Here is a 27,657-nt window from a genome sequence, read left to right on the forward strand (position 1 = left end):
GCGCAAGCGCGCTCAGTGTTACGCTTCCGGAAGGAAAGGAGAAGCGACCGGATCCCGCCCCAGCTCGGCCTGTCTCGCGTCACGTGTCGGGAGAGTCTCGTGTCACGTGAGGCCCAGGTGGCGGCAGAGCTACGGCGAGAGAGTGAGAGGAGGAATGGGGAGCCGGAAGGGGCGCGAGTGAAGCCAGGCGGAGAAGACAGCTCCCGAGAGGGCGAGGGGTGCGCGTGCGCCCGCTTCTCCCCCCAGCTCGGCCCCGCCGCCCTCCCTCGCGCCAGGCGACAGCTGGGCCCGGCCCGCCGCGCGCTGCCTGCGGGGCGAGGAGCGCGCGCCCTGCCCTCGCGCGCGGCGCCGGCCGCCCCTCCCCCTCGTCCCGTCCGTCCCGTCGCGCCCCGTCCCCTCGGGTGCCGCCGGCCGGGTGCCGAGGCGAGTCAGCCGCAGCGGGGACATTTTCTGACTCCCAGCTCCCCTCCCGGCTGCCCTTTCCACTCGGTCGTGGGGCCGGCCGCTCCTCCGGCCCCAGGATGCAGAATGTGATCAACACGGTGAAGGGAAAGGCACTGGAAGTGGCTGAGTACCTGACCCCGGTCCTCAAGGTAAGCCGGGCTTGTGGGGGCTGTCAGGCACACGCTCGGCTGTGCAGGACCGATGACCGGGGGTCTGTGGGTGTCACCGTGTTCTTTGGTGGGGAAGGTGTAGGGAGGTGGTGAGGGTGGTGCACAGGGAAGGGTGCAGCCCCCATCCGAGGTGTTATCTAGCTGTTCTATAGGGCTTTCCAGCTCTTCGGTAAACTTGGAGGGACGCTCTGTGCGTACTCCTGTCTCCACCCGTTGCAACTCAGCTAGTCTGGGTTCATCGGGTTGGAAGGTGGTCCGCAGCTAAGTTAAATCCTAACATTGAAAGTCTTTGGAACTTTTAAAATAAGGATTTTGTTTACCTTAAAAAACGAAATCAGTATTTGGCACTAAAAGACATGCCACTTTAAAATTTAATAGTAAGTCTCTTGTAATTAGGAGTTTGAAATAGAAAGTTGTGACTGAGGTCTCAATTTAGAGTTCAGAGGAACAAGGTGAAATTTGCAACATTGCTTCTCTCGGTACCGTTGAACCCAGCGAATAGGCAAAACATCCATTTCCCAAGGTTTTAGAATAGCTGAAGCTAGTTGTTCATCTTGGACATCAATGATAATAAGGAGCAGCTTAACTTTCCTAGATAATTTTATTTTTACATTGGCAATAACAGCATTTTTAAAGTAAAAATTGCGACACATTAGCTAATATAGCAGTGACTGATTTTTTTTTCAAAGATAAATTTCTAGAAGTGCATTTCAAGTTTTTCATTTATAAGTCTTTTAGGGTAAGTTTTTTTTTTAATTGAATTACTGTCAGTTACAATGTGTCAATTTCTGGTGTACAGCCCAGTCATGCATATACATACATATATTTGTGGGTTTTTTGATAACTTTATTTTTCATTTTTCCTTTCTGAAAAGTGAGCAGTGATAATAAATGAATAGAAAGTTCTTGCTTACTGGGTTTTTTTTTTTTAGCTTTCAATTAAAATTTTAGAAATCTTAGTGTGAGGATGAAATATCCTTAGAAATGGTTGTTCCAGTCAACATTCAAGAAATTATTCTGGAATGCTAAGGAGAATAGTGGACAGTTTTACGCTGCACTCTTTGCATGACAAAGGAAAATATTAGTACTGTACTTTTAAAATATTTATTTCTAAGACTGATTGTAAAATGATACCTTGTTGTACCAAGTTTAACAAAAAAGTTTATAAATAAGAATTCCAACTCTTGCTATGTTTATATTTGTTTACTGTGAAACCCAATTTACTATGAAACCCATCCTGATTATTCAGTGAACTTTGAAATTGAAAATAATTTTGACACTTGATTCAAATGATTCTTTTGCATATATGTCATCCTTTCAGAAATATGTCTACCTAAGCATACAGCATTTAAATAATACACGATTGTTAGAACTTTTTAGTTTCAGGAGAGAGGAACAAGAGAAAAGACCTCCTAAATTAAATATAAAACTGCTGTTTTATTGGCCAGTTGCATTTTATTGAACGTATAACATAGAATTATGTTGTGAGAAATCACTCTACTTGCTCACCAAACTGTGTTAGCTTGTTAGTATGTATTTTTAGTAGTAAGGAGAACAGAATTAAGAACTCTCTTCTTACTCTTCCCTGTGTAAACTATTGGTTTACAGAGAGAATTCTTGTTGTTTCCTACTAGACATGGGAAGGCAAGGAGAAAAAAACTAAATCCCTGAGAAAGAAATAATGATTTCTCTCAAGAAGTAAAAATTAAGAGAAATCATGGTCTGGAAGGCATGTGTACAGTAAAAGCCATAGCCCTTACAATGATCTTCAAGCCTCTACTTGTTTGGTAGAGGGTCCTATCTCATCTACTATTGGCTTTTAAGCAAAAGACCTTGCTCACTTGGGTGTTGTATTTGCTCTTCCCTCTGCCTGAAGTGCTCTTCTCCCAACACAACCTGTGGCTGGTTCCTTTCCTTAAGGTCTCTACTCTGTAGTCACTTATCAGTAAGGCTTTGTTCTCTTACCATCTTATTTTAAATAGCCATCTCTCTTCCTCCAGTTTCCTCTCTGCCTCATTTTTCTTTGTAATATTCATTACCTTGGCTTTTCTCCCTGCACTAGAGTTTAAACTTCTTTTGAGGACAAGGATGAATTTGGTCTATTCTATTCACTCTGTTGTTCCTATTACCAAATAGTGCTTGGCACATACGAGTTATTTGGTAAATATTTGTTGAATAAATAAAGTTCATAAATGAATCTTCATTTTTGTAGATTCTACCACAAAACCTTACAAATAACTTAAACTTTAGAAAAATTTGGTAAATAACTTGCTTTAGAGGAGAGAATATTGTATAATATCTTGGTGGAAATAAGAATAATGGTAAAGTATTAAATGATTTATGACTTCTAGGTTTGGTTTTCTAGTACTACTCAATTTAAATGAGATATTGGCTGAATTGTAAGATGTATAAACATCTTTAAGACATTTTTACTTTTCTGTGACTTCATGATATTTGGTCACTTCACAAAATTATTTTAAGGTTTAATGTTTGTATAAACTTTTGAATGTTTTCCCAATGAGCTTTGCTTTAATGTAACACTGTTCAAATTATATTGCAGTTACTTTCATGTCAATTTCCTTTGTTAGACTTGTATATTCCTTGAGGTTGAGGACCAGTGATGTAAATATTTTTGTGCTCTGTTGCCTAGATGGGTGCCTGGCAAATGGCCCAAGCCCAACAAACATTTTTCAATTGAAAATGAGAGATGTGTGATACTGTTATTTTTACTCTCTATAGGAATCCAAATTTAAGGAAACAGGTGTTATCACCCCAGAAGAAGTGAGTATTGAAGACACTATAAAGCTCTTATATTGTACAATTACATAAAACTGGGTGGCTTTTTTGCTTTATAAGAAAACATCTTGAACTTTAATCTTGATTTGAGTAAAATTAGATTGTTGACTATATCATCAAGTTTGTAAGGATTTCTACTTCCTGTAGAAGAAAAGGCAACTTCCCTCTCAATTTTCCATTTTTCATATTTTTCTGTAGTTTCTCTGTTTAGAAATGAGGATGGGAGAGGGAATGGAAGAGATTCCTGTAGTGACTTATTCTTCACTCACATATGTATTATATTGAGCTATGCACTGGGCTCTGGTGTTTGCCATGTCTTGCCTTTGTCTACCCAAACATGGGTTTTCATGGCTTTCCATTTAGAAAATTAGGCTCACTGCTTGGATATTAAGTTTTCTATCAGTATTCAGCTTAAATATTTTATTGCTACCTACTTAACACTGTTTTTTTTTCCCCCCACTATTCTTTTACTTTTTCTACTAATCAAATAATGATGGATCTGCTTAATGCAGAAACTAATGGCTGTTTTTTAGGCCAGTTCTGTTTTATTGAACTTCTAACACAGAATTATGTTTTGAGGAATCATTTTACATGTTCATCTAATCTATATAATAAAAGTGGTCTTTTTCCTTTAGGTAGTTTATTTTGTTGTCTTTAGAGAAATAAATACTGGTCTGAAAATCCTTTTATACTCCAGTTTTACGTATAGTTATGGTTACATCAGACTCAAAATTATTCTTAATGAACAGAAAATAATTCATTTAAGCCTCACTCTTAATTTTTAGTAGAAGTACCACTCATTGGCAATAGAACTTTACTCATTATTTTGAAAGAAACATTTTGGAATGAGCCATGTTGTATGATCTGGCTGTTGCTGTAAATTCCAAGCCCTCAAGCCAGAGAATTAACTGTATTAAATTAATACAGTTTTCAGTTGTAAAGAAATGTTTTTAGTCCCAAATCTTTATAAGTTCAAAGAACGGTGTGCTGAACTGGTGTTTTATCTAAAATTGTCTTTATTTTTAGTGCAGACACTCAGTGGTATGGACAAAACCTGAAAGACCTGACTTCTAGACCCGTTTCTCTAATTTCTCCTGTTCTGACTCAGGCAAATCAGTTAAGCTATCTAGGCACAGGCCTCATGTTTCCTGATCTGTAAAATGAGGGATTTGACCTGACATTCTCTGACGGACCCATTTTGCCTCAGGCATCATGAGCTTAATACCTTGAATGTCAAATAAAACTAAGTTTTAATCTTAAGCATATCATTAATGTTCTTGCCAGCTATAATTTAGACATGACTCTAGAAACTAAGTACCTAAAATAAAGAGCAGAGCTGAAAGTATGCTGTTTTTCTTGTACTCTTTAGCTTTATCTCCTCTATGTGAAGATGACTAATTGGTAGTTGGCGGTAGAGATACATGTCTGTGATCGTTGGCTGGAATTAAGCTAACTGTTTTAAAACAACTACTAATCCTATAATGAATAACTTAATTGAATCGTGAAGCGATTTATGAATTTTCTCCTTTTTAAACAAATGCAAGGCAAAACTAGCTCAGCTGGTTGCCAGTCACGTAAAGCTGGATTGAGATAGAGCGCAATTACAGGATTTTGTTAGGTTAGAATGAGTCTAGAGGAAGAAAATCAGAAGACATAATTTGCTTTGGAAAAACACTGAGTTGATATGTTCATTTGTTTTAGTTTCTGGGCTTCTGGCTGTCAGCCTCTAGCTGTCTTTTTATTTTCATTGAGAGGTATGGAAGTATTGTGTTTAAAAAGAGGAACAGGCATTATCTAGTATGAAGTTGCTCATCAAAATGTTACTATTGATTCTGTCTTGTTGGAGTTACTCAGTATTATCCAATATTTAATCACTGAGAGAAGCTATTGCAAGCAGTTTGGAGAATTTAGAAATTTGAGTCTTTCATTTGAGCATAGGAAGCACATAATCATAAGGGCCATTGCTAATGAGAGCAGGTATACACATATACTAAATATCAGTTCAATTCTATGTTCTTTCATAGTTTTTCTTATCTTAAAGTTTCTGTTATTTTTTTATAGATGCCACCAGAGGTGCTATGGAATAAAATGTTACGAGTCTTGTGACTTCAAGGCAGTATCATTAAAGAAATTGTTTCAGCATTAAAGAGTATTGTTTTTATTTGGGTTTTTGTTTTTATCTAACCAGATTAAATAGTAAAGAAGTTCTTTAAAAAACAGAACATTTTGTAAAGTTGCTGTTGGAAGTATGCTGCTGAGTGTTATCTTGTTAATCTATGTTCTTAAAAAAAGTTATTCTCAGAGTTCTTATTTTATAGTTTTACTCTCTCAAATTAAAAATAGAATAAGATATATAAACATGTTGATATACAAACAAACGATATGTAAACATTCTCAGAAAGACTAAGATAATGTTTAAAATATTTTTTTGCACTGTGTAATAACCAGTGAACAATACATGATTTTAAGTTAGAGCTGTTGTGAAATAGAAATTGGGAAAGTATGTTCACATATTGCTTGAGTAACAGACTTTCATTTTCTGTTCTCAAGAATAAGTAGGATCTCTGTCTTGTAATAAGATCAGTGCATGTTCATGTATAATGGAAATTCTCAAAAGGTTAAACTATTTCTTCCTGAATCTATTTTTCATTTCTGAAGAAAAACAAAAACTTGTGTAATGTTCAACCTGCCCAGAAAGTCCAAGATTTGAGGATTCAGTTTCTTAATTGTCTTGGTGTTTTCCGACTTAATCCAGAAGCTTCTAACTTTCCCCCCATTGTTTGGCACTACAGTTATCACTTTTGTTAGTGATTCCTTTAATAATATGAAAAAGCTTTCAACATTAGGTGTTACTTAAATTTTTTTTTAAAAAGAGGAAGAAAAACTACGCACTGTGATGTAAGAAGCTATTCTTACATCATAGACCTGTACTTGTTTAGTAATTGTTTTCAGAGATCTTCATTGAGTTTTCAACTAAAGTAGTAAGAATCTTTCTACATTTTAATCATCTATAAAATGGTTTTTAGCATTTTAAATCCTGTTATATTACCTTTACTCATTTCGTGATACTTTATGCTTCTGGCATTATTTAATCCAGTGATTAAAATTGAATAAAAAAATTAATAGCACTCAATATTTTTCTTTCTAAAATTAATTTGAATTTTACAGATGTTAAAAATTTTGTAGTTTTAATATTCATAAATAAATCTCTAGGCTGATAGAGCAAGTTGGTATTGTTTACATTTTAATTGATTATTGGGTATCAGAGTTACATAGACCTTTGATATTTTGCCACCTCACATTCAGTGATGTTCAATTTTCTTTTTTCCTTTTGTCATATTCCTTTTAAATCTTGAATAGTTTGTGGCAGCTGGAGATCACTTAGTCCACCACTGTCCAACATGGCAATGGTAAGTAATCTTGAGTGAGGAACAGAAAACTCATAAAAGGTATGACTTCATAATTATGGTAGTTTGCAAAATAGATTAGTGCATGAAAATTAGAATGACTAGTTTAACCCTCTTCTAGTAGAGTTTCTGTTAAACGGTGCCCTAGTGATACTCCAAGTAAAATAAATGAAGAAAAATTGGGCATTATACCTGTTCTGTTTTGCTCTGTTAGCACAAAAGATGGACATTTTGGAGATAAATGCCTTATTTCCTTTGCCAGTATTCCCTTTCTTCCCTAGTTCTAGGTCTGATCTTGTGGTAGATCTTTGAAAAATAATTTTCAAAAGTTAAATCACTTTGATCAGCTTATTTTTTAAATTAAAAAGTATTGAATATTTCTGTGACAATAATGTGGAATTTTGCATAATCTTACAGATTTTAACCATAAGGCCTTCTTTAAGGTTCAAAAGTATGTCCCCATTTTAGGAATTAGCTCAAAAGTTGAGATTTGTGATACTGAATAAAGTTTAAATTGGAAATCTACTCATAATAGACTTTTCCACTTTTATTTTCTATGTAACTTTTAAGTATAAGGTATTTTAAGCTACTTAAAATGTGTCTTTTAAATGTGTGAGTAAAAACAATGTTTTAAAACAAATTCAGTTTCATTACTCTATGTTCTTATGATAAAACTGTAAGTAGCTGAAACATTGATCCCAATACTGGCATACTATTTTAATTAGACTAAAAGTGTTTGGAATTATCATCTTATTTGGATATGAGTGAGTCAACTGGTAGCATCCTTTTTTTTCCCCCCTCAGTGATGCTTTTTCAATTGTAATTGAAAGGTATAGTTTTGAACTGGGAGTAGGGGTTCTAGAATTAACAAGAGTCTAATTGATAATGTTTTCCTTAATATCTAAAGAGCTTAAATTATTAAACTATTTAAAATTAGAGTTGGAACTCTTTTTCATCTGTTGTCTTTTCTTGTACCCTTAATTTTTATGTTCAACACATATCCAAAATTGTTCTTACTGCTTTTTATCAATTGCTCTTTATCTTGTAGAACATTTGTTTTTATGTACCAAGAAAGGCCAAAATGTCAGGTTCATTTATTTTTATGTCTTTGTCTTGCCGGTGTGTATTTCTGTTCCATATTTTAAATTGTGTTCCTATCATAGAAGCTCTCTGATTTATTCTTTTCTCCCCCTAAATTGTTAAAACTATTTAGCTAAGTTCTGGTCTATAGTTTATATATATTTCAGGTCAACTATATATATAAAATTTAAAATAATACTCATTATGCAAAAGAAAAAGGTACTGATTTAGGATTTTCTTCAATACACATGTGATAGATACACATTTCCTTTATTCAGATTTCTTTGTTGTAGCCCTTAATTGTGTAATTAGTTAAGTATATGATTTATGGTATTGTCATATGGGTTGGTAAATATGGACAGGATCTTCTTTTAGTGGATGGTAGTTCATAATTCTACTTTATGAATTGTGATGATTGAAATCATTTTATTTGAACTTAGAACTCAGTTACACCACATTCCAGTGTCCACACTTCTGGCTGAACTGCTGGGGCCAAAGGAACAATTCATTTTAAATCAGTGCTAGAAACAGATAATTTCTTGTGCTGTGCATTCATATCTGCCAGTGCCGTCATGACCGTATTGTATCTTCTTTCCTCAGAACTTCAGGCATTACTATGACATTGTTGAATTTCACACTTGGGAGTGGTCTAAAAGAAGCCTAGAAAGCTACCAAATGATATTAGGGCATTTCCTGGCTTTATCTTATGCTCAAATCTATGGTTTGAATTTTAGACTGAAGCTTAAGGAGGCAGCAGACCTCCAGAGTTATGCTCATTTATATTTGTGATGGATGCCACATGCCACCCTAGCTCTAACCACTTCCAGTAGGTAACCAAAGAAGAATCTTTGAACAAATAGTGAGATATCCCAGAGTAGCTCCAAAAAGTCAGAAATGTTATAGCTGGCTCTGACCCACAGAGGGAGTAGTGTTTAAGAACAGGAGTCCTGGAGTCAGTCTCTTGGCTTCATCCAGGCTCTTCTACCTTCTGGTTTTATGACTGTGGGCAACCTACCTTCTTTAAACTTTTGTTTACTTATAAAATGGGGATATTAGTATTGCTCATTTTTTAGGTTTCTGAGGATTATTTGAAAATAATGCATGTTATAGTTCTAGGTCCTGTATTTATTAGCACACAATAAAAGATTCTTTCTTTGTTTTCCATCATTATTCTCAACATTACCATCTTGGGATCCAAAGCATATTTTATCTCTTACTTCCAATTTTAATACAGTGGTAGGAACATGGTTCTTGTCAACCACCTGCTTTGTTATGTAATGTCATGTAGCTATTTTTCTGCTTCCTGGTCTTCAGAAGAACAGAACTTTTATATTAAAAATCTGAATGAAATTCTTTTTGTTTAGAGGCAAACATAATAATTGCTTAATAGTTCTATATTCTACTTTTTTTGTCTAATATTTAATCCAGATTCTCTTGGTCTGTCTGTATCTCTTAGTACATTTCATTTAAAATTTTGCTGTGTTCTTCATTGCCCTGACATATTTCACTTACGGCATCCTTCCCAAACCAATCCTAAAATTGTTTTCTCAGGGGTGTGGATTGTACATTTTGAGATTAACTTGTGATATCTTCTGTCTTTGCCTTTAAAAATATTTGTGCATTTTGGTGCTTTTCACTCTTTTAAAGGGCTACAGGGGAAGAATTGAAAGTGAAGGCATACCTACCAGCAGGCAAACAATTTTTGGTCACCAAAAATGGTAAGAATTATGTTGCATATATTTGTAAATTTTGCATGAAGAGTTATATTTTTTAAAAACCTTTAGCACTTACTGATCTTAATTTGTGCTTAAAGCTGTATTTACATCTTCTCTCAAATAGAAATTTGGAAATTTAATGAAACTCTGGGTTCTCTATTGTGAGAATATTTTTTTCCATACTTGATTTTTAATCTCCTTTTATTTCTTTTTGCAAAAAAAGTTTAGTTTTAAGACATGAAGGAAAAGGGCCTTAAGCAAAGTTAGACTTCTTCTAATTGGATTTTTTAAGTTGACTTCGTAATTATAATCTTTTTAGCTTTTTAATTTTAATCTTCTTTAGACTTACTTTTCATGGAAAGTATTATTGATACTACCTTTGAAATACAAAATCTTAAAGCTGGAGGTTTTGTTATCCATTGTGTCACTGAAAGATTGCCTATAGGCACACAAATGTTTCTGAAATGGATAGGTATTTATGAAGTTAATGAAGTTATTTATGAAGTTAATTTGAAAACATCCTCAAAAGGTTGTTATAGTCCCTATCTAATCACACTATATGTTTTAAGAGGATTGATCATTTATATATCGCTTGTTTTAAAAAAAATCAGTAGCATTTTTTTTGGTTCCACATCATAATGTTTTTATATTATAATTGTTCAATTTTAGACTTATATGAATAATACCTGTTAATTGATGTGTTTGCTATATGGAAAACTTGGTGCCAATATTGTGTAAGATAGGAAAGTTTAACATGTTAGTGAATTTCATACTAGTTTATCCATTATGAATAGCTGGAGCTTAAGTATGAATTATAAAATTCATATTGAAAGTTACTTTAGCATTTCAAACCCAGAGGTCACCTCTGCCACCTCCGAGTATGACAGGTGGTGCCTCCATGTTCTGAGAGTAAAGCCATTAAAATAATGTATTATTAGTCATTAGCCTGAGGTTGAACAATGTCATCTCTGGCTTCAGCCTTGCTGTTGTTCTTCACAGACTGCCAGGGTAAGGGATACTTGAATACTTAGAATACTCCCAGAAGACCCTTTCTAATTATTTTCCAACAAAGCTATTTAGGGAAAGATAAGTATGGTCACATAATTATGTGTCTGTAGGCTGAATGTAACTTTTAAATTAAGCACTTTTATTAGAAGTAAAATATAGTATTTATCTAGTATTTTGGTAGAAATTTATTTTATGGGGTAAACTTTCTCTTTTATAGGAAGCAGATTATGTGCTAGTAACTGTAACTGTACTTGCTTTTTTTTTTTTTTTTTTACAGTGCCATGCTACAAACGGTGCAAACAGATGGAATATTCGGATGAGTTGGAAGCTATCATTGAAGAAGATGATGGTGATGGGGGATGGGTAGATACTTATCATAACACAGGTAAGAGGAGATAGAACAGCATATATTTAAATTACTTATATAATAGCCTTGATTAAAGAAAAAAAAGAGGGGGGTACATAAGCCATAGTTTTGTCCCAGTAGACTTACCTGAAAAAAAGTGGGAGGACAAATTGGAAAAAAAGAAAAAAATGCTCCTTGGGTATACTAGATTTCTGTAGCACTGCTACTTTAGTAGCGATTTGAAAATATCCATATTATTTCTAAAGAAAGAAGGCAAGCCAGTTAGAAATACTGAGTATGCATACTACTTTGCTTTAGAATCCCTTATTTACATGTCATTCCATTGCTGGATGACAAGCTTTTAGGACAGGGACCACACTATACTCATATTTATTTTACTCAGAGACCTGGCATTTAAAAATATTTAATAGTTATTTGTTGAATGATTACTAAAAAGTATTGTAAGGACTGTAGGCTTTTGAGGGTAGAGATTCATTGTTGCATCTTCAGTATCTGTCATAATATCTGATATAAAAGTTGTTCAGTAAAATACTGTTAAAGGAATTGATTAAATTTAAGCTTTTCATTAAATCATGTTTGTGTAAGTTGTTTGGAACTCTGAATATGATTTTTCATTCCAAGTTATAAAAACATACTTTTGTTTATGTAACTATGTAAATGAATATTATTATATATACTGCTATAGCTAACTACCATTTGTGACTTAGAACGTATTTTCTTTATTAAAACTAAGTTTAAATCTAGGTTAATAAAAACAAGTTTTCTCCCTCTTAAGTCCTAGACAGTAGGAGGTATATCAAAGGTAGTAGGAGAGCAGGGATTCTCAGCCTTAACACTGTTAACATTTTGGCCTGGATAGTTCTTTGTCATAGCATTTCCCATGCATTGCAGAATGTTTAGCAGCATCTCTGGGCTCTGCGCACTAGATACCAGTAGCATTCTCCCAGTTGTGACAACCAGAAATGCCTCTAGACATTGTCAGATATTCTACAAGGGGCAAAACTGGTGCCCTCAGTTGAGACTCATGGCAATAGACTGAGCGCTAAGTAATCTGCACAGGAAAAAGCACCTCATTAAGGTAGTTTGTCCTCTACTCTGAATAAAGGACACTGCCATCTGTTTCCTTATGATGATATAGAAACAGATTCAGGACTTGAGTTCCTTGATCTGAAACTCTTGTTCCTTCCTGAGCTGAATATTGTTATGTCATGGCCTAGAGGAAATAGCAGATGAACAACTCAAAATAATTTCAAAAATCGTCCTCTTTTCCCCAATGAGCAGTGCTGTTAGACTTTTTCCCCTGGTTTTCCATAATCTTTCAGCTGCTCTGCTTTAGTTTTCACACAACTAGATGTGGGTAGCACATCTGTAGGAAATTGTTACCGACTAGAGCCATTGGTTATAGCACTATTTTTCTGATGTCAAGTTAATGAGTTACTCTGTTGTCTAGTTGCATTGTATTCCATAATTCCTAGCCCCAAATCCAGCTGGATGTTTACAAAGACATTCATCAGAGAGATGAGTAGGTACCAGTAAGATTGGATTGACAAAAATCTATTATAGAAATTCTACAACTAAAAAAATGTTTGCCCTATTGACAGGAGACAAATAACATCATTTTCAATACTTCAGTTAGTTGGTATACAAAATAAATTCTAAGTAATGGTTATGTTTATAAATACCCTTAGAATTTTAGGTTTAAACTGTATTCTGATTGGATTAAAGCAGTGCTTTCAACTGACTCACAAGGCCAGGTGAGGTATTCACCTCAGTTCCCTTTGCTTTATTCCTACTTTTCTTCTCTGAGGCTGCTTTTATTTCTGCTAGCCCTTGAATTAGTCATGGTTCTCCAGGGAAACTAAGAATATAGATGCAGATGGATTTGTTTTGAGGAATTGGCTTACATGATTGTGGGAGCTTACAGTTCTGAAATGTCTAGGGCAGGCTGGCTAGCAGCCTGAAGACTCAGGGGAGAGTTGATTACTGCAGCTGGAGTCTGAGGACAGTCTAGAAGCAGAATTAATTCTAGAGCACCTCAGTCTTTTTCTCTTAAGGCCTACAACGGATTAAATGAAGCTTACCCACGTTATGGAGGGTAATCTGCTTTACTCAAAGTCTACTGATTTAAATGTTAAGCACATCTAAAAAAATACCTTCATAGCAACATCTAGTTTGACCAAACATCTGGATACAATAACCTACCCAAGTTGACATATGAAATTAACTGTCAGAGCTCTTGAGAGTATTAACCTTCATTAGAGTCATTTGAGCTTTCTTTTTCTTTGCCCGTTATGGCCTACTTTTAGGAGAGTCTGGTTTAATGGGATACTACTACGTTATTATATTTAGAACAGATTGAAGAGGTTTATTTTCTTTGTTTCTATATACTGGATTCAGTGAATTGTTTTATAATACCAATTCATTATGTTAATACTTGGACTTTACTGTTATAAGCATACCTATTATAAAATAATTTCTAGAAAAACTACTCTGAAGTAAAAGCTTGATGCTAGAGCTGTGGATTTTGACATTTTCCATTTGTGAAAGTGAGTCATTTTTTGATTTGGATATATTGAACAGAGATATCAAAGCTTTAGAAGATTGACAAGGAGCAAAGCGTATTTTATATTTAGGGTTTTTTTTCTTTGATATTTCCCATCCCTGTTGAACTATCTAGTTGAGAACACTGACAGGTATTTTGAATTAGATATATTATTTAGCTGACTTATGATGCTGTCATCTGCTCAATGCCATCTTCCTTGGGACAAGTAGGTTCCAAGGTAGTTGCTTAGTGAGGTGCAGTAGACAGCATGGAACCAAAAGTCGGCCCGTGTAGATCTGAATCCCAGTTTCTTCATGTAACTCTCCTTGAGACTCAGGCAAGTCACTTTCTCTCTCTGGAGACTTATCTTTATAGGGAAAAATTATTACCCTAACTGCCTCACAGAATAGTGTTTGTAAGAATTACATAAAATGTGGAAACAGTAAAATAGAAAGTCCCATATAAATGTGATATGATACTACTCTCTGGATGTCTTAGATTTCTGAAGAATAGCTATTTAATATAACCAATGTCTTGTTGAGAAAATGTCAGTGCATATTTAAATGTAAATATGACTCCTGTAGTCTCTTAATCTCTTCACTTTCTGAGCATATATGTTTTTATAGACTCACAAAAGGAAAGTAAATAAAGTAAATGAGAAAGTAAATGAGGAGTAGTAAATGAGGAATGATATGGTAAGATAATTCATGGTAAAATATTAAATTGGTGTTTTAAAATTTTTATTTTTAGCTTGAAAAGTGCCTTTGAGATTATTTACTCCTATTAGAGTTCATTTATAAAAATACTGCTAAAGTTGACTCCACATTTTAGAGATCTTGAGAGAATTTAGATAATATTAAGTGTTTTTATATTGCTCAAATCATAAATGGAGGATGTTTACAACTTAATTTTAGTTATTATTTTCTAAATTTTAAATAGGTATTGCAGGAATAACTGAAGCAGTTAAAGAGATTACACTGGAAAGCAAGGTACTGGTTAATTAGTTATGTATCTAAATTCAGTGACCTAGTTATTTGCATGTGTGTCTATATCTGTGTTTTAAGGTTACTTATATAATTCTTATGTAAACTGATTATTTATTATCAGACTCTTTAAAATTTTTTTTTCCCTCTCATTTTTCTATATCAACATCCAAAACACTGCCGTTTCCCAGTGCTTCTCTTCTTTTCCTTAATCTGTCAAAGGGTTAAAAACATTTTTTGTGATGTAACTGGTTAAAACTTCCCAGTTTTTACTAATTGGGAAGACTTCTAGGCCAGTTTAAAAGAAATGGGTGTTTATTTTTAAGCATAAGTACCAAATGTTCTGGAAGTGGAGGTTTTCAAAGAGATTTTATTTGCTGATTAGTAGTAGATGCTGACAATATATTGTTTAAATTTGTAGTTTAAACATTGTCTTAAGCAATTTACTCATCTCTTCTGTAGTTTTTTAATTTACTGCTAATTTGAGGATTTTCTTGTTTTGCTTTTGCAAATTTAAAGATAAACTTTAGTTTATATCATCTAAAATGACGTCTTGAATGTGGAAGCTAAATCAGTTAGGTTTTATTGTACAATTTATTTTGGGAATTGGATAAAAATTTATAATTGGAGTTTTTCTGCTTGAAAGTTTTCAGTTACTTCAGACTGCATTATATTAGCTTTTCATTTCTAAAGAGATAATGAGTACAGTTGTCTTCATATTTTTATATAGTTTGAAATGATATGAAAAATAATACAAAATACCTTCACATTTATCTTCTCTTAATTGTTTTGTTAACACTCAAGTCTTTTAGAAGATAGAATATTTGGACAGGATGATTGTATTCCTTTTGTCCTTATGACTCATTCAACTGCAACAGTTTCTAGTTTGAAATTCCTCTTTTTGTGTTTTTGTCATTTGGATCTTTTGGGTTTGTTACTAGGGCTCAACAGAGGTGTTAGAAACTAAAACAAGTTTTTTTTTAAATTTTGTTTTTTAGTGTTCAATTTTAGACTTGATAGGGATTAAGATTTAGTTCATTATTCTGAGAATTCATCCTTTTGAAGTTCTACTTTTTGGAGAGTTTGAATGACTAAGGAAAAATTACAGAAATGGCTTTGCTGCTTCAGAAGCTCTTGTTTACTCCAGCCATTAGTGTGTATGCTTCAGACTTTGAGAATGATAAATGGAGAGAAGTGTGGATATAGCATTGTTTTGATAGGTTTATGGTAGTTCTTTCAAGAATTTCTAATAAATGCAATAATGATTAATATGGTACTTGGTACCCCACTTAACATTCTTATGTCCTCCTAAAGGATGTATACTTAGAATAATTTACAACTAGAAAATATCTTGTCATTTCCTATTTAATGTAGAGTTTATGTGATTTTTTATAATTTATACTTAGAATACTTATTATCCAGACGCAAGTATTAATCTTGGTTGATGATTTCTACTGTATTCTAGTATATCAATTATGAACCTCTCCAACATCATTAAAACTTCCCTTGATTAATTTGTCACCTATTGGTGCATCTAAAATTTACCCAGATACTGATGGTCTTTTTTCTATGGTTTCACATTTTTGGTGTAATAATGGTACATGTTATTTACATTTCTAGTAGTAAATAAAATCATCCCTAAGTAAACTTGTAAATTAGGTAAAACTAGATGTCCAACTTTTTTACTTACTATATTGACTTCAGATTTTTAGAATATTAATTTTGTGAAAATGGTAATTTATATTAGGCTTATCTTTGGTTAACATTCTTACATTCTAGTGCTAACATAGTTAATAAACGAACTGAAATCTCATGTGTTGTAATAACTGTTATTGTTTAATTCAGCCAAGGTATTGTTAACAGAATATAATTGTTTGATATATAATAATAAATATAACTTATAAATATATTGTGATTTATAAATATATGTATTTTCTCCTTTAAGTGTGCAAGTTAACTTTGAACTGATTTTTCTAGCACTGATGAATTGGTTAACTAAAAATATTGTTTTATTGGAAGTGCAACTGGCAGCTATTTTTAAATGGTTTGCTTAGATAACTCTTGGTGCTTTTTGTATTTTTCGATCACAGCACGTAGGACATCGCTTTTAATGATTGGTTCATGGGTTTGTTATCTGAAGTAGGAGTTTCCTGAGGATAACAACTGTCTTATAGCTCTTACTTTCATAGTGGTTAGCACTGTGCTCGTATGTGGATGCTCAGTATTTGAACTAATGAACATACTTAAGTGACTGTAAATATAATTAATTTCAAAGGACAGTATAAAACTCCAAGATTTCTCAGTACTATGTGAGGAGGAGGAGGAAGACGAAGATGAAGGAGAAGCTGCAGATATGGAAGGTATTTGTGTTCCAAATTTGCTTTAATCACAGTGGAATATTGATTTTGGAATATATGTAATTCGAGTTAAGAGTTCTATTCCACTGAGTTCTAAATTTTAACATTTAACAGCACAGAGAGGCCTTGTTTGGTTTAAATTTAATCAGTACAGAACTTATCTTGATCTTAAACAGTGCAGAACTCTTCTGCTTTACCTAGACCGTAGCCTTGATAGCATTATTTCTGCTGAGATCAGTGTTAATCATAAATCTTTAATTCTGGGTACAACTGTAAGATACAGATTCTTGAGCTAATTCTTAAACTAAGAACAGAATGAAATCTGTTCTGGCATTTTGTATTTTCTTTTTCCTTTTTGATAATATCTTACTACTAAAACCTTATGATAATGATTCTTAATGGGGTCTTTTGAACTATACAGAACCCCTCACTGCTCTGTGAGAATCTGAAGTGCTTTTCTAGGAATACCGGCTGAGAATCACTCTTTCAGCGAATCATTGTTTCAAGAGACTGAAACTTACTGTACTAACAACAGGGTAATATAAGTCTAAATGTATATGGCTATTCAAAGGTGCATATTTTATAAGCATTATAGTCTTTATGCAGGTGAAACCTTAGATTAAAATTAGTTGAAGAAGTTGCTGTCACCAGGGCAACCTCTCTGTTAAATGCAGTCTGTCTTTATTGTACTTATCTTCTCTGCATTATTTATTTGATTCTGTTAACCATTTCCTCCTCTTTTTTTTCCCTACCTTGTTTTTTATGACATGGGGTTTTCCTCCTCCTTCCTTGACTGTTTCTTCTAAATCTTCTTCTGGGGTTCTTTTACTTTTGCCCAGCTGCTAAATGTTACTGTTTCATAAGGTTTCACTTTTTTTTTTTCTGCTCACTCCTTACACTCCCAGGTAGATTTTTGTCTACTTTTACGGTTTCTGTAATTGCATACTGTGGTCCAGTATGGAATTATGTACAACAGGAAAAATGATGATCTAAATTACATTAGATTCTCTATGAGGATTTAAATATGACTATGTATGTATGCATTTAGAGAGAGTTAGCAGTTGGGAAAAAGGAAGAGTATGAAAAACCGGTGGCAGGCATTTTGGAAGCTGTGAAGTGCTGAATCACCCAAACACATAGAATTTATGGTGAGATAGACACGTTTTGTTGCACGCAGAAGTAGGTCGCGTCAGTAGAGTTGAAGCACCATAATGGCAAGTGGTGTTTGCCGATGAGGAGGTGACAGCACAGCCTAGCCTAATCACCAGAGTAGCCTTGACTTAAAAGTATCTTTTAATTTGTTTCCTAACTTATTTTTGAGTTACCATGAAACCTAGCTGTATATCTGTTCCTGAAATCGAGCGAGAGCCTTGTCCTTATTTCCATTGTAAAATCTCATTCTTTGAAGAAATCCAAGTAAATTACTTGTAACCAGAATTGCTCACAGCAACCTCATATACCCTGTCTTTGCTCAAGACTTCCATGTCTAAACCCCCAACCCAGATCTCCTGAACTTCAGATCTACTTGTTTAGTTTCATTTCCACCTGGATGTCTCATAATTGTCAGAACAACCTTCTTGTACAAATAATCTTTCTGGATTCCATCTGTCTCTGAATGGCACACAGTTGTCCAAGTTGGAGTGGGGAATTGTATGAATAAAGCACTGATTTGGAAGTATAGAGTTAGCTCACCCACATTTATTCAGTATCTTCAGGCAGAAACAAAAGACAAAACTAGTCTTTTAGTATGTTTGTTACATTTCCCATGGATAGTTAAAGAGTTGCTATATGTCGAATTTTGCTTAAAAAACAGTGTCGATTGTATCTAACGTAACAGTCAATTTTCATTCGTTATTCCACAAGTATACGTTGGGCAGTGCAGTGTATATGTATCAGATACTGCTTTGGTGCTGGAGATAATGCAGTAGACATGATCTCATGGAGCTAACATTTGATTTAGGGGGCACAAACAGAACAGTAGATAAGCAAAACATAGTACTGTCTTAGATGGCTGTAAGTGTTAGGGAGAAAAATAAAGGACAGAGTGGGTAGGGAGTCCTGTGGTAGGATGAGTGTTGTAATTTTTAAATCGGTAGTGAAGAAAAACCTCATCGAGAATATGCCTTTGAGTGAAGCCCGGCAGGAAGTGAGTGAACAAGCTATTTGGAGGTCTGAGGAAGCATGCAAAGGCCCTGAAGGGGGAGTATGTGTGGTTTGTATAAAATACTGCAAGGAGGCTCCACAAGAGTGAGGAGACGGTAATAAGACATGGGGTCAGAGAGGTAACTTGAGAACCAGATGGTGTAGGGCCCTGGCTTTAAGTCAAAGTGAGATGAGAAGCCTTTAGAGGGCTTTTCTAAACAGAAGAACAACTAAAGTGGAATTTAACATCTTAACAGAATCTCTATGACTTCAGTGTTGGGGGAAGAGATAGGGACAGTTAGGCGGTTATTTTGATAATATAGACAAGAAATGACTGTGGCTTGGGCTTGAGTAGTAACATTGGAATTGATTAGAAACCACAAAATTCTGGACATACTTTGAGGCTAGGGCCCAAAAGGATTTGCTGCTGGATTGAATGTGATATGAGAGAAACCAAGAGGTCAAGATTTTTGACCTGAGTTTCTTTTGGAAAAGTGTCATTAATTGAGAATGGGAAAATCTAGACTGAACAGCTCTGGAGGGGGAGTCAGGAGCTCAGGTTTTTTGTTTTTCCCCACCCTTAACAGAGGCACTGGGGATTGAACCCATGACCACGTGCACGCCAGGCACCCACTTTACCACTGAGTTACATCCCCAACCCCAGCAACTCAGTTTTTAATGTGATATTTCTGCTGCCCTTTAGTCATTCATTGGAGCAAACAATCAAGTATCCAGGATTTGTAGTCAGGGAATACATTTGAGAGTCATCAGCATTTAAAGCCATTGGGACTAGGTGAAATCATCAAGGGAGTATGTGTAGATAGAGAAGAGACAAGGTCCAAAAACTGAGCTCTTGGTTACTGCAGAGTTTAGGGGTAAAAAAGGGTCGAGATGGTGAGATGATAAAGAGGAACCAGTCTAAGAGATAGTGAAGGAGAAGCTAATGAGGTGGAAGGAAGGCCAGGAAAATGTAGTATCTTAAAGGCTGAGAAAAGAAAAACCTTCCAAGGAGGGAATAAATCATACTAGATGTTCCTGAGCAGTCAATTAAGATGAAAACTGGGAATTTACCGCTGGATTCAGCAAAGTGGAAATCACTGATGACTTTAACAAGCACGTTTTATGCAATTATATAAATAGCCTTGTGCATACTATGGAGTCACTGACCACCCCAGAGTACTGTTGTGCCAGCTGGTATTATTAATAGTCTGTAGCACAGACCAGGCCTTAACCATGCTAACTTTCTCTGACTCTGTCAGGTAAAGTGTCTGCTGCTTTGGAAGTATAAAATTAGCTCCCTCACATTTATTCAGTATCTTCAGTCAGAAACAAAGCAAAAACCTAGTTTTTGAATGATGGCTCTGAAGTAATACGTAATTTGGTTTAGGAAATTATTTTGAACTTGATTAATCTTTTGTTGCTTTTTATAACAGAATATGAAGAGAGTGGATTGTTGGAAACAGATGAGGTCTGTAAATTGCTTTCTTTAATTTTTAATGAATAAACTTGAGGATTGGTGTTCTTAATATATCAAACAAGTCTTTATATATGTACATCATTTATAGCATATAACATTTTAACTTTGAGTTTTGTTATATCTGCTTTTAAAAAAATATATAGAGTGGGAAAACAGATTTTCTAAAATATCACACTCATAGTGATTTTAATGATTGTAAATTTTTTACCACGATTGCCAGGCTACCCTGGATACAAGGAAAATAGTAGAAGCTTGTAAAGCTAAAACTGATGCTGGAGGTGAAGATGCTATTTTGCAAACCAGAACTTATGACCTTTACATCACTTACGATAAATATTACCAGACGCCACGACTATGGTTGTTCGGCTATGATGAGGTAAACTTATTTTCATGTAAATGTTTTAAATCATTAGGTTTCATCCCTTTGTCATTATGTCCATAGTATGTATTTTGGCCATTTAAATTTTAGAAATCATTTGTTTTGTAATTTTATGATTAATATTGACTTTGATTCTTATTTTGAAGAAACTATCAATTATTCAGTGTGACAACAACACTACCAAGAATTAAACAATCTGTTACATGTTTATTTCTTGGTCACTAAGCTTATATCTTCAAAATTTGAGGGAAGCTGAAGTTGGCTTGTTTTATTAAATTGTGTTTGGGATTATATCTATTGGATGTTTGGATATATATAGGCATTTACAGAATGATAATGTTGCATGTAATTTTTTTTTCCCCTTAATACAGAAACCTTTTTTTACCCATTCACATAATTGAATTAAAGGATAACTAAAATAAAACTAACTTGTTTAACCTGTCAGCATTACAATGACTATAAATGGGAAATAGGAAAATAAAACGATATAAACCTTAAAGATGTTATAAAGTTATAAAGTGTTTTGATAGCCATGAACCTGTCTTTTTTGTGGGATCTTTACTGCATTAGATGGTGGCTGATGTCACATGGCCTTGCTGAACAGACTGTCTCCTCCCTCCCTACTGGGTATATAATTTCCCCCCAATAATCTGGTAATTCCGAGTAGTCTAGAATTCTAAATTGCAAGTGATATGGGAGGTTTGGATAAATACAAACACTGAAGTTTAGGCCTAAAACAGTAATTTCAAAGCATTTTTTTATGGTTTCAGCAACGGCAGCCTTTAACGGTTGAGCACATGTATGAAGACATCAGTCAAGATCATGTGAAGAAAACAGTGACCATTGAAAATCACCCTCATCTTCCACCACCTCCTATGTGTTCAGTTCACCCATGCAGGTATGTGTGTGTATTATTCTTCATGGATTTATTACTTGGGAGTGTGTGCAAGCATAGTGCCCTAACAAAAAATTTACTTAATGAACAAAATTCTCTTTTGTCTTCTTTAGAAATGTTTTTATGCTTAAATATATAAGAAAAAAAACTTAACAATTTGTTTAGATTCATTAAGAATGTTTTTTTTTTGCTCTTTGTGTGTGTTTAGTTATAATATATATTTGTGATTTTACTGCTGTTGTTATAAGCTCCAAAATAGTTTGGAAGATCCTTTTTAGGTTAAAAAATACTAATCATTTAGATATAGTTTGCTCTATTATAATGCTTCTTTCTGTGAATGTGGAATATAAAGTTAACTCTGTGCTTTTTCTAGGTGACCCATTTATCTCCTTTTATTGGTTTTATAATTTAGGATTTCTTTGAATCAATGTTTTAACAGGGCCAAATAAGTGAAGCTGAGTCTATATACATGATTTGTTTAGGATTTTCCTTAAAAGAAACAAAATACAACGTTAACATGCAAATTTCTTTCAGTTAGTTATTTCTAGTGGGTAACTTCTACAAATCATTGAGAAATTCTGGGAGCAATATTTTTCAAATGAAAACTCTGATACTCCATTGACTAATTAGATGCAACATTCTAGTTTTTAAAAATCCTTTGACACTAAAAAAATTTTTTCTTTTTACAACCCCTTTATTCCTAAACTTTATCCCATAGAAAGCCTAGTTCATTTTTCCAATTTATGTCAAGGCTGTTAATATTGCTAAATGTCAAATGTAATTCAAGTAATTGTTTAAGTTTAGAATAACCTAAAAGGTTTTCGTATTGAGAATTATTTTGTTGGTCCCTCTATGGTTTGAGATTTTAGAATGGCATTTATCAAACTGAGCCAGCTCTTTTTCTGAGGTATAAACTTTACTTAGTGGGGAAAAGAGATAACTAATTTAACTGGTAATGTTAATGTTAAATATTTTAATAAATAACTGTTCTGGAATATAATGTAAATGTGGCACACACACAGAGAGCTGGGGGCTTGTTAAATGAGACTGCAAGGACATTTTAGGCCTTTCCATCAACTACCTCAAATTATGTCTTTATATTCTCAGGGCTAATACATTTACTCTCATCTTCTAAGGTGACTGCCTCTGTCAGTGAAGGTTATATTCATAAAAATTAAAGTGGCTTTATTTAAGCCAGGATACGTATAAAAGTTCATTTCTTTTCTGTGATGCCGTTATGTGCCCAAGCAGTTACTTTGCTATCACTTTTCTCTGGCACAGGAGAGACACCAGTTGGCCACGAAAAAGCTTGTGGAAAACTTCAGATAAATATCTTTCTTTATATGAAGCCAAAAAATTTTCTGAATAGAATCAGATAATTTTTACAATACACATTAGAACAAGGGAAAAAAATATTAACTGCTTGATTCTGACCAATTAGCTTCTCTTTAACTCACTTTTGGCTTGTTCTCAGCTAAATGTTTGAACAGTCAAAATTACAGCATTAGAAATAGCTCTGTTTTTCTTTTAACCGACTGTTACCATGTCGCTTATTTAAATTTGCTTGGTCTGATTCTTTTTTTGTTTCTCAGAGCAGACAGCCCTTGCTCTGCAGTTATGCTCTGGCATGATTTTCCTTTCTCTGATTTTCTGCCCTCCCCACCCCTCTTCCGTCTGCATTATAGGAAAGCTAAGTAGTCCCATTGTGTTCATTTGTGACTACTGTAGCTTTTTAAAATTATTCTCTCCCCTAGTAAAGCTGTCTACATGACTCAACAGTCTGTCTTCTTGGGGAGTAGGGAGGAGACTATTTTACAGTATTGCTGTTATGTATTAAAATTAATTCACTGACAATAGTAAAGTAGACTTCTTCACAAACAAAAAACTTGTTTTTCCTATTTTGATCTAATAGATCTATACTAAGATGATTTGTTCTTTTGCTTTTAGGCATGCTGAGGTGATGAAGAAAATTATTGAGACTGTTGCAGAAGGAGGAGGAGAGCTTGGTGTTCATATGTATCCTTACCTGTGTATGTGATTAGTGGCAATTTGGCTTCTGAGATTTTTTCTTTCCTTTTTGGGAAATTTAGTGTAAACTTAATGGCACAATACCTATAACTTGTTTTAGTCCCTGGTAGGAACTAGAAGTCTTAGTGGGAAGCTTTTATTTAGAAAATGTTACATTGTGGTAGTTCTGGCCTTGTTTAGTTAATTAGCACATGTCCCTGTGTGCACCAATTAGCTCTGCCTTGTTGCAGAGCCTCAGAGCAGTATGTGCTTCTAGGTAGCAGCTTGCCAAATGCTTTTGTTTGTTGAAGAGGCAATGGCTAAGAGGCAATGGCTAAGAGTATGTCTTTACAAAACTGTTAACGCTTGATGGAAAAGAAACTCAATGGGCTTAATCTATTGATGAAAGATGGGTAACCTATGAATTTAGAGGCTAACACATGAGCGTCTTTTTCTTAAGTTTATTTCTGATTTACCATATTATCAGAAATGCACTTTCCCATGATGTAAAAGTGAAGTTGGGTTCTGTCAGTCTGAGGTCTCTCTGAAGCAGAGGATTCAGATTAAACAAGTAGGGTAATTAAAAAGTAAAGCACATGAAGCCTATTTCAGGTAGTCTTAAAATACAGTGTTTTCATTTTTCTCCAGCTAAAAGCACCCCTTCAATTATCTGGGGTTGCAAGAGGAATTAAGTAAACTACTGGATCCTGAAATACATGTACCCATAGCATGGATTCATCAAAAGCAGCCAAAGCCAATGATTTGAATTCCAAAAAGCTTGAATTAGTTTGGTGCTAGATTGCTATTAGACTTGGTGGTTAGTTGTTAGTTGTTAGTTGCCACTCGGTGTTAGTTGTAGACCGAGGAGTCACCACTGTGTCAGAACTACAGATAACCTAAGTGTTGCTAATAGAGCATGTCCCTCAGAGAAGCACTGGGCTGGTTTGATACTGAAACAAACCAAGAACTTCTGGTCCAAACCTGAAATCCTGTTACGCATAATTTGAACATTCATCTCTGTTGGATGCTAGATAGAAACTTGGAAGACTATGTAATTCATAGTTGAGTCATCAATTCCTCCAATAAAAAATAAGCTCTTAGTGTTTCCAAGTGCAGTGGAGCATAGAAAAAAATTCAGGATTTTATTAAAGACAGTGCAGTGTAGCAGATTCTATGGCAGGTACGTATACAAACCTAGACTCAGTCCTTATGTGGTTTTCACTTAATTAGTTTTTGCTCTTTTGCTTCAGTGCTTTTATATTCTTTGCCTTGTCTTATTATCTGACACGCTGTAGCAAACTTAAAGGCAGTAAAAAGAACATTTTCGACTCAAATATATATAGCCTTCCCCTTATTTTTATATCAAAATACTTGAGCTCATACTCACTAAGAAGTTTCACATGCAAATATTAAATAGAATGGGTTAGACATTCTTAAAGATATGGAGAACCTTGTGTTGAATAGACACAAACTTGCATGAGTGAATTTTTTTTTAATATACTTGATTTAAGATTTTGTCTTCTGTATTTTTACCTGAGAAGTTATTGCTTGATAAAATGGATAATTACAATGTTAGCTTAAATCATAGAACTATTTACCAATTTATTTTCCTTATCTAAACACATTTAGGTATCTTCTAATTTTCTTGAAATTTGTACAAGCTGTCATTCCAACAATAGAATATGACTACACAAGACACTTCACAATGTAACGAAGAGAGCATAGAATCTATCCTAATTCTGTTCCTATTTTTAAAGAATTAACCCATAGATGTGACCATTGACCATATTCACCAATATGTACAATTTATCTAATAAAGGGACTTACATGTTTATGCATTAAATAAAAAAGTTCCACTACCAGCCTTACTAGATTAATAAAAATGAGTGTAAAGAGACCATTTTTTTGCTTTTTATCAAAAGGTGATGTTAGTATTTTCCTTAAATAATAATTCTTTACGTACAGAAGTATCTCATACAGAATGATGATAAGAGTATTTTTGGTTCACTTTTAGGTATTTAAATGTGTGATAGTGTGAGAACTGGGACTAGGAATACTGCATGCTAGACTCACCTTCCCTTCTTTCTCTTCCTCTGTTCCTTTTTTTTCCCCGTCTCTGTCTCTCTAAGTCTCCTATCTGCTAATCATTAATACTGATGAAGTGCTTACTGTGTGCCAGGAGATCTGTAAAGTGCTGTTACTTATTTTGTTTCTGGATTGTTTTGTTAGGTTGATACCATCGAAGTTATTTTTAATTAAGGATTCAGGAATATATCTCCTGTGGTGATTGCCTGGTAGAATATTAGAATTTGAAGGTGTCCCTTTGTTGTGTCACATCACTTTACAGATCTGGGTCTGGGAGTTCAGAACGGTTGTGTGTGTTCTTAGGGACATGCACTGAGAGCGAAGGGGTAGAGCTCAGGCCCTCTGATGACTTCTTTTACATTTTCTTTGTGCCTCCACAGTGCCCTTGTCCCTGTTCTTTCCATTCTGCGTATAACGGGAGTGGCTAACCCTACCTGTGAGGAACCTTTGTTTGTTTATTCTTCATCATTCAAGAATATTCTCCTTACTTCTAGTGCCTCTTTATTTCCTCTCTTTCCATTTGTAGCCCAATTTTTGTGTTTTAAGAAAATCTCTGTAATGAAAATAACAGGTTGGTACAGTGGTGTGGTGTTTGATATGGTATAATGTGGAATTATAAACAGGGGTGTCATCTTCTCATATACTTCAGATTTCCTGCTTGTCTTGTAACCAGGAAGCTACTCTCCTTTCTAAATTTAATCTTCCAAACTGATTTTACTGAAATATCCTACTTCTGAATACATTTTGTTTAAATGATACTAATACTAGATATTATCACATCGTCAACATTTTCCTCCCAGTTAAGCTTCTTAAATCAGCAGTCATATTTATCTCAGTCACCACTAGGTGGCATAAATGATTTTGTTGGTCAAACGTTTTTATTCTCAGATCTTTTCCAATTGAAAATTTTATATGGATCCCCAACACCTAAAACAAATGTGGATATATTAATGGTATAAATATGTTTTTATGAGTTTACATTTCTAGCACTCACTGAGAAAATTGGACTGGTTTGGTGAACAGTGAAGTTTTGATGAGCTTAGAATTGGAATTCCATTTGCAGCAACGTCGATGGACCTGGAGATTGTCATTCTAGGTGAAGTAAGCCAGAAAGAGAAAGAAAAATGCTATATGGTATCACTCATATATGGAATCTAAGGAAAAAAAAGACACAAGTGAACTTATTTACAAAATGGAAATAAACTCAGATATATAAAATAAACTTATCGTTACTGGAAGAAAGGGGGTGGAAAAGGATAAATTGGGAGTTTGAGATTTGCAGATACTAACTATATATAAAATAGGTAAACAACAAGCTCCTACTGTGTAGCACTGGGAACTATTCAATACCTTGCTGTAAACTATAATGAAGAAGCATATGAAAATGAATACATGTATGCTCATGTATAACTAAAGCATTATGCTGTACACCAAAATTGACACAACATTGTAAACTGACTATATTTCAATTAAAAAAAGAAAGAATTGGAATTCAGATTATAGATGACAATTTTAAAAGCCTTGTATCCAGTTTATTTTTATATTTGTTTCATGGCATTTTTAAATGTCTTATTTGCGTAAGTAGTAGAAAGTGGTAATACATTTTTTTCTAACTTTTTATTTTGAAATAACTTTAGATACACAGAAGAATTGTTAAGTACTGTACATCTTTCACTTGGCTTCCTCTAATGTTAATATCCTATGTAAACATGATACATTTATCAAAACGAAGAAACAATTAACATTGATAAAATACCATTAACTATAGTTTTTTTTTTTTTTGCTGTTTGTGCATTTTATTTTT

The 27,657-nt window shown here is 34.3% G+C and overlaps 1 protein-coding gene across 1 annotated transcript; it reads left to right on the plus strand.

The window, feature by feature from the left end:
- Positions 1-105: 105 nt before the first annotated feature.
- On the plus strand, positions 106-25,666 carry ATG3 (autophagy related 3). Its single transcript, XM_010985054.3, has 12 exons — positions 106-593; positions 3,353-3,394; positions 6,770-6,819; positions 9,544-9,614; positions 10,897-11,004; positions 14,468-14,517; positions 16,787-16,871; positions 20,444-20,478; positions 20,708-20,863; positions 21,637-21,764; positions 23,709-23,777; positions 25,398-25,666. The coding sequence occupies exons 1-12, from the start codon at positions 522-524 to the stop codon at positions 25,477-25,479; spliced, it is 948 nt and encodes a 315-aa protein (XP_010983356.3). The 5' UTR covers positions 106-521; the 3' UTR covers positions 25,480-25,666.
- The last annotated feature ends 1,991 nt before the right edge of the window (positions 25,667-27,657 follow it).

This window comes from Camelus dromedarius, chromosome 2, assembly GCF_036321535.1.
Source record: "Camelus dromedarius isolate mCamDro1 chromosome 2, mCamDro1.pat, whole genome shotgun sequence".
NCBI lineage: Eukaryota > Metazoa > Chordata > Mammalia > Artiodactyla > Camelidae > Camelus > Camelus dromedarius.

Coding starts and splice junctions, on each gene's coding strand:
- ATG3 (XM_010985054.3), top strand. CDS start 522: ATGCAGAATGTGATCAACACGGTGAAGGGAAAGGCACTGGAAGTGGCT. Junction 14,518..16,786: donor AGATTACACTGGAAAGCAAG/GTACTGGTTAAT, acceptor TTAATTTCAAAG/GACAGTATAAAACTCCAAGA. Junction 20,864..21,636: donor GGTTGTTCGGCTATGATGAG/GTAAACTTATTT, acceptor TTATGGTTTCAG/CAACGGCAGCCTTTAACGGT.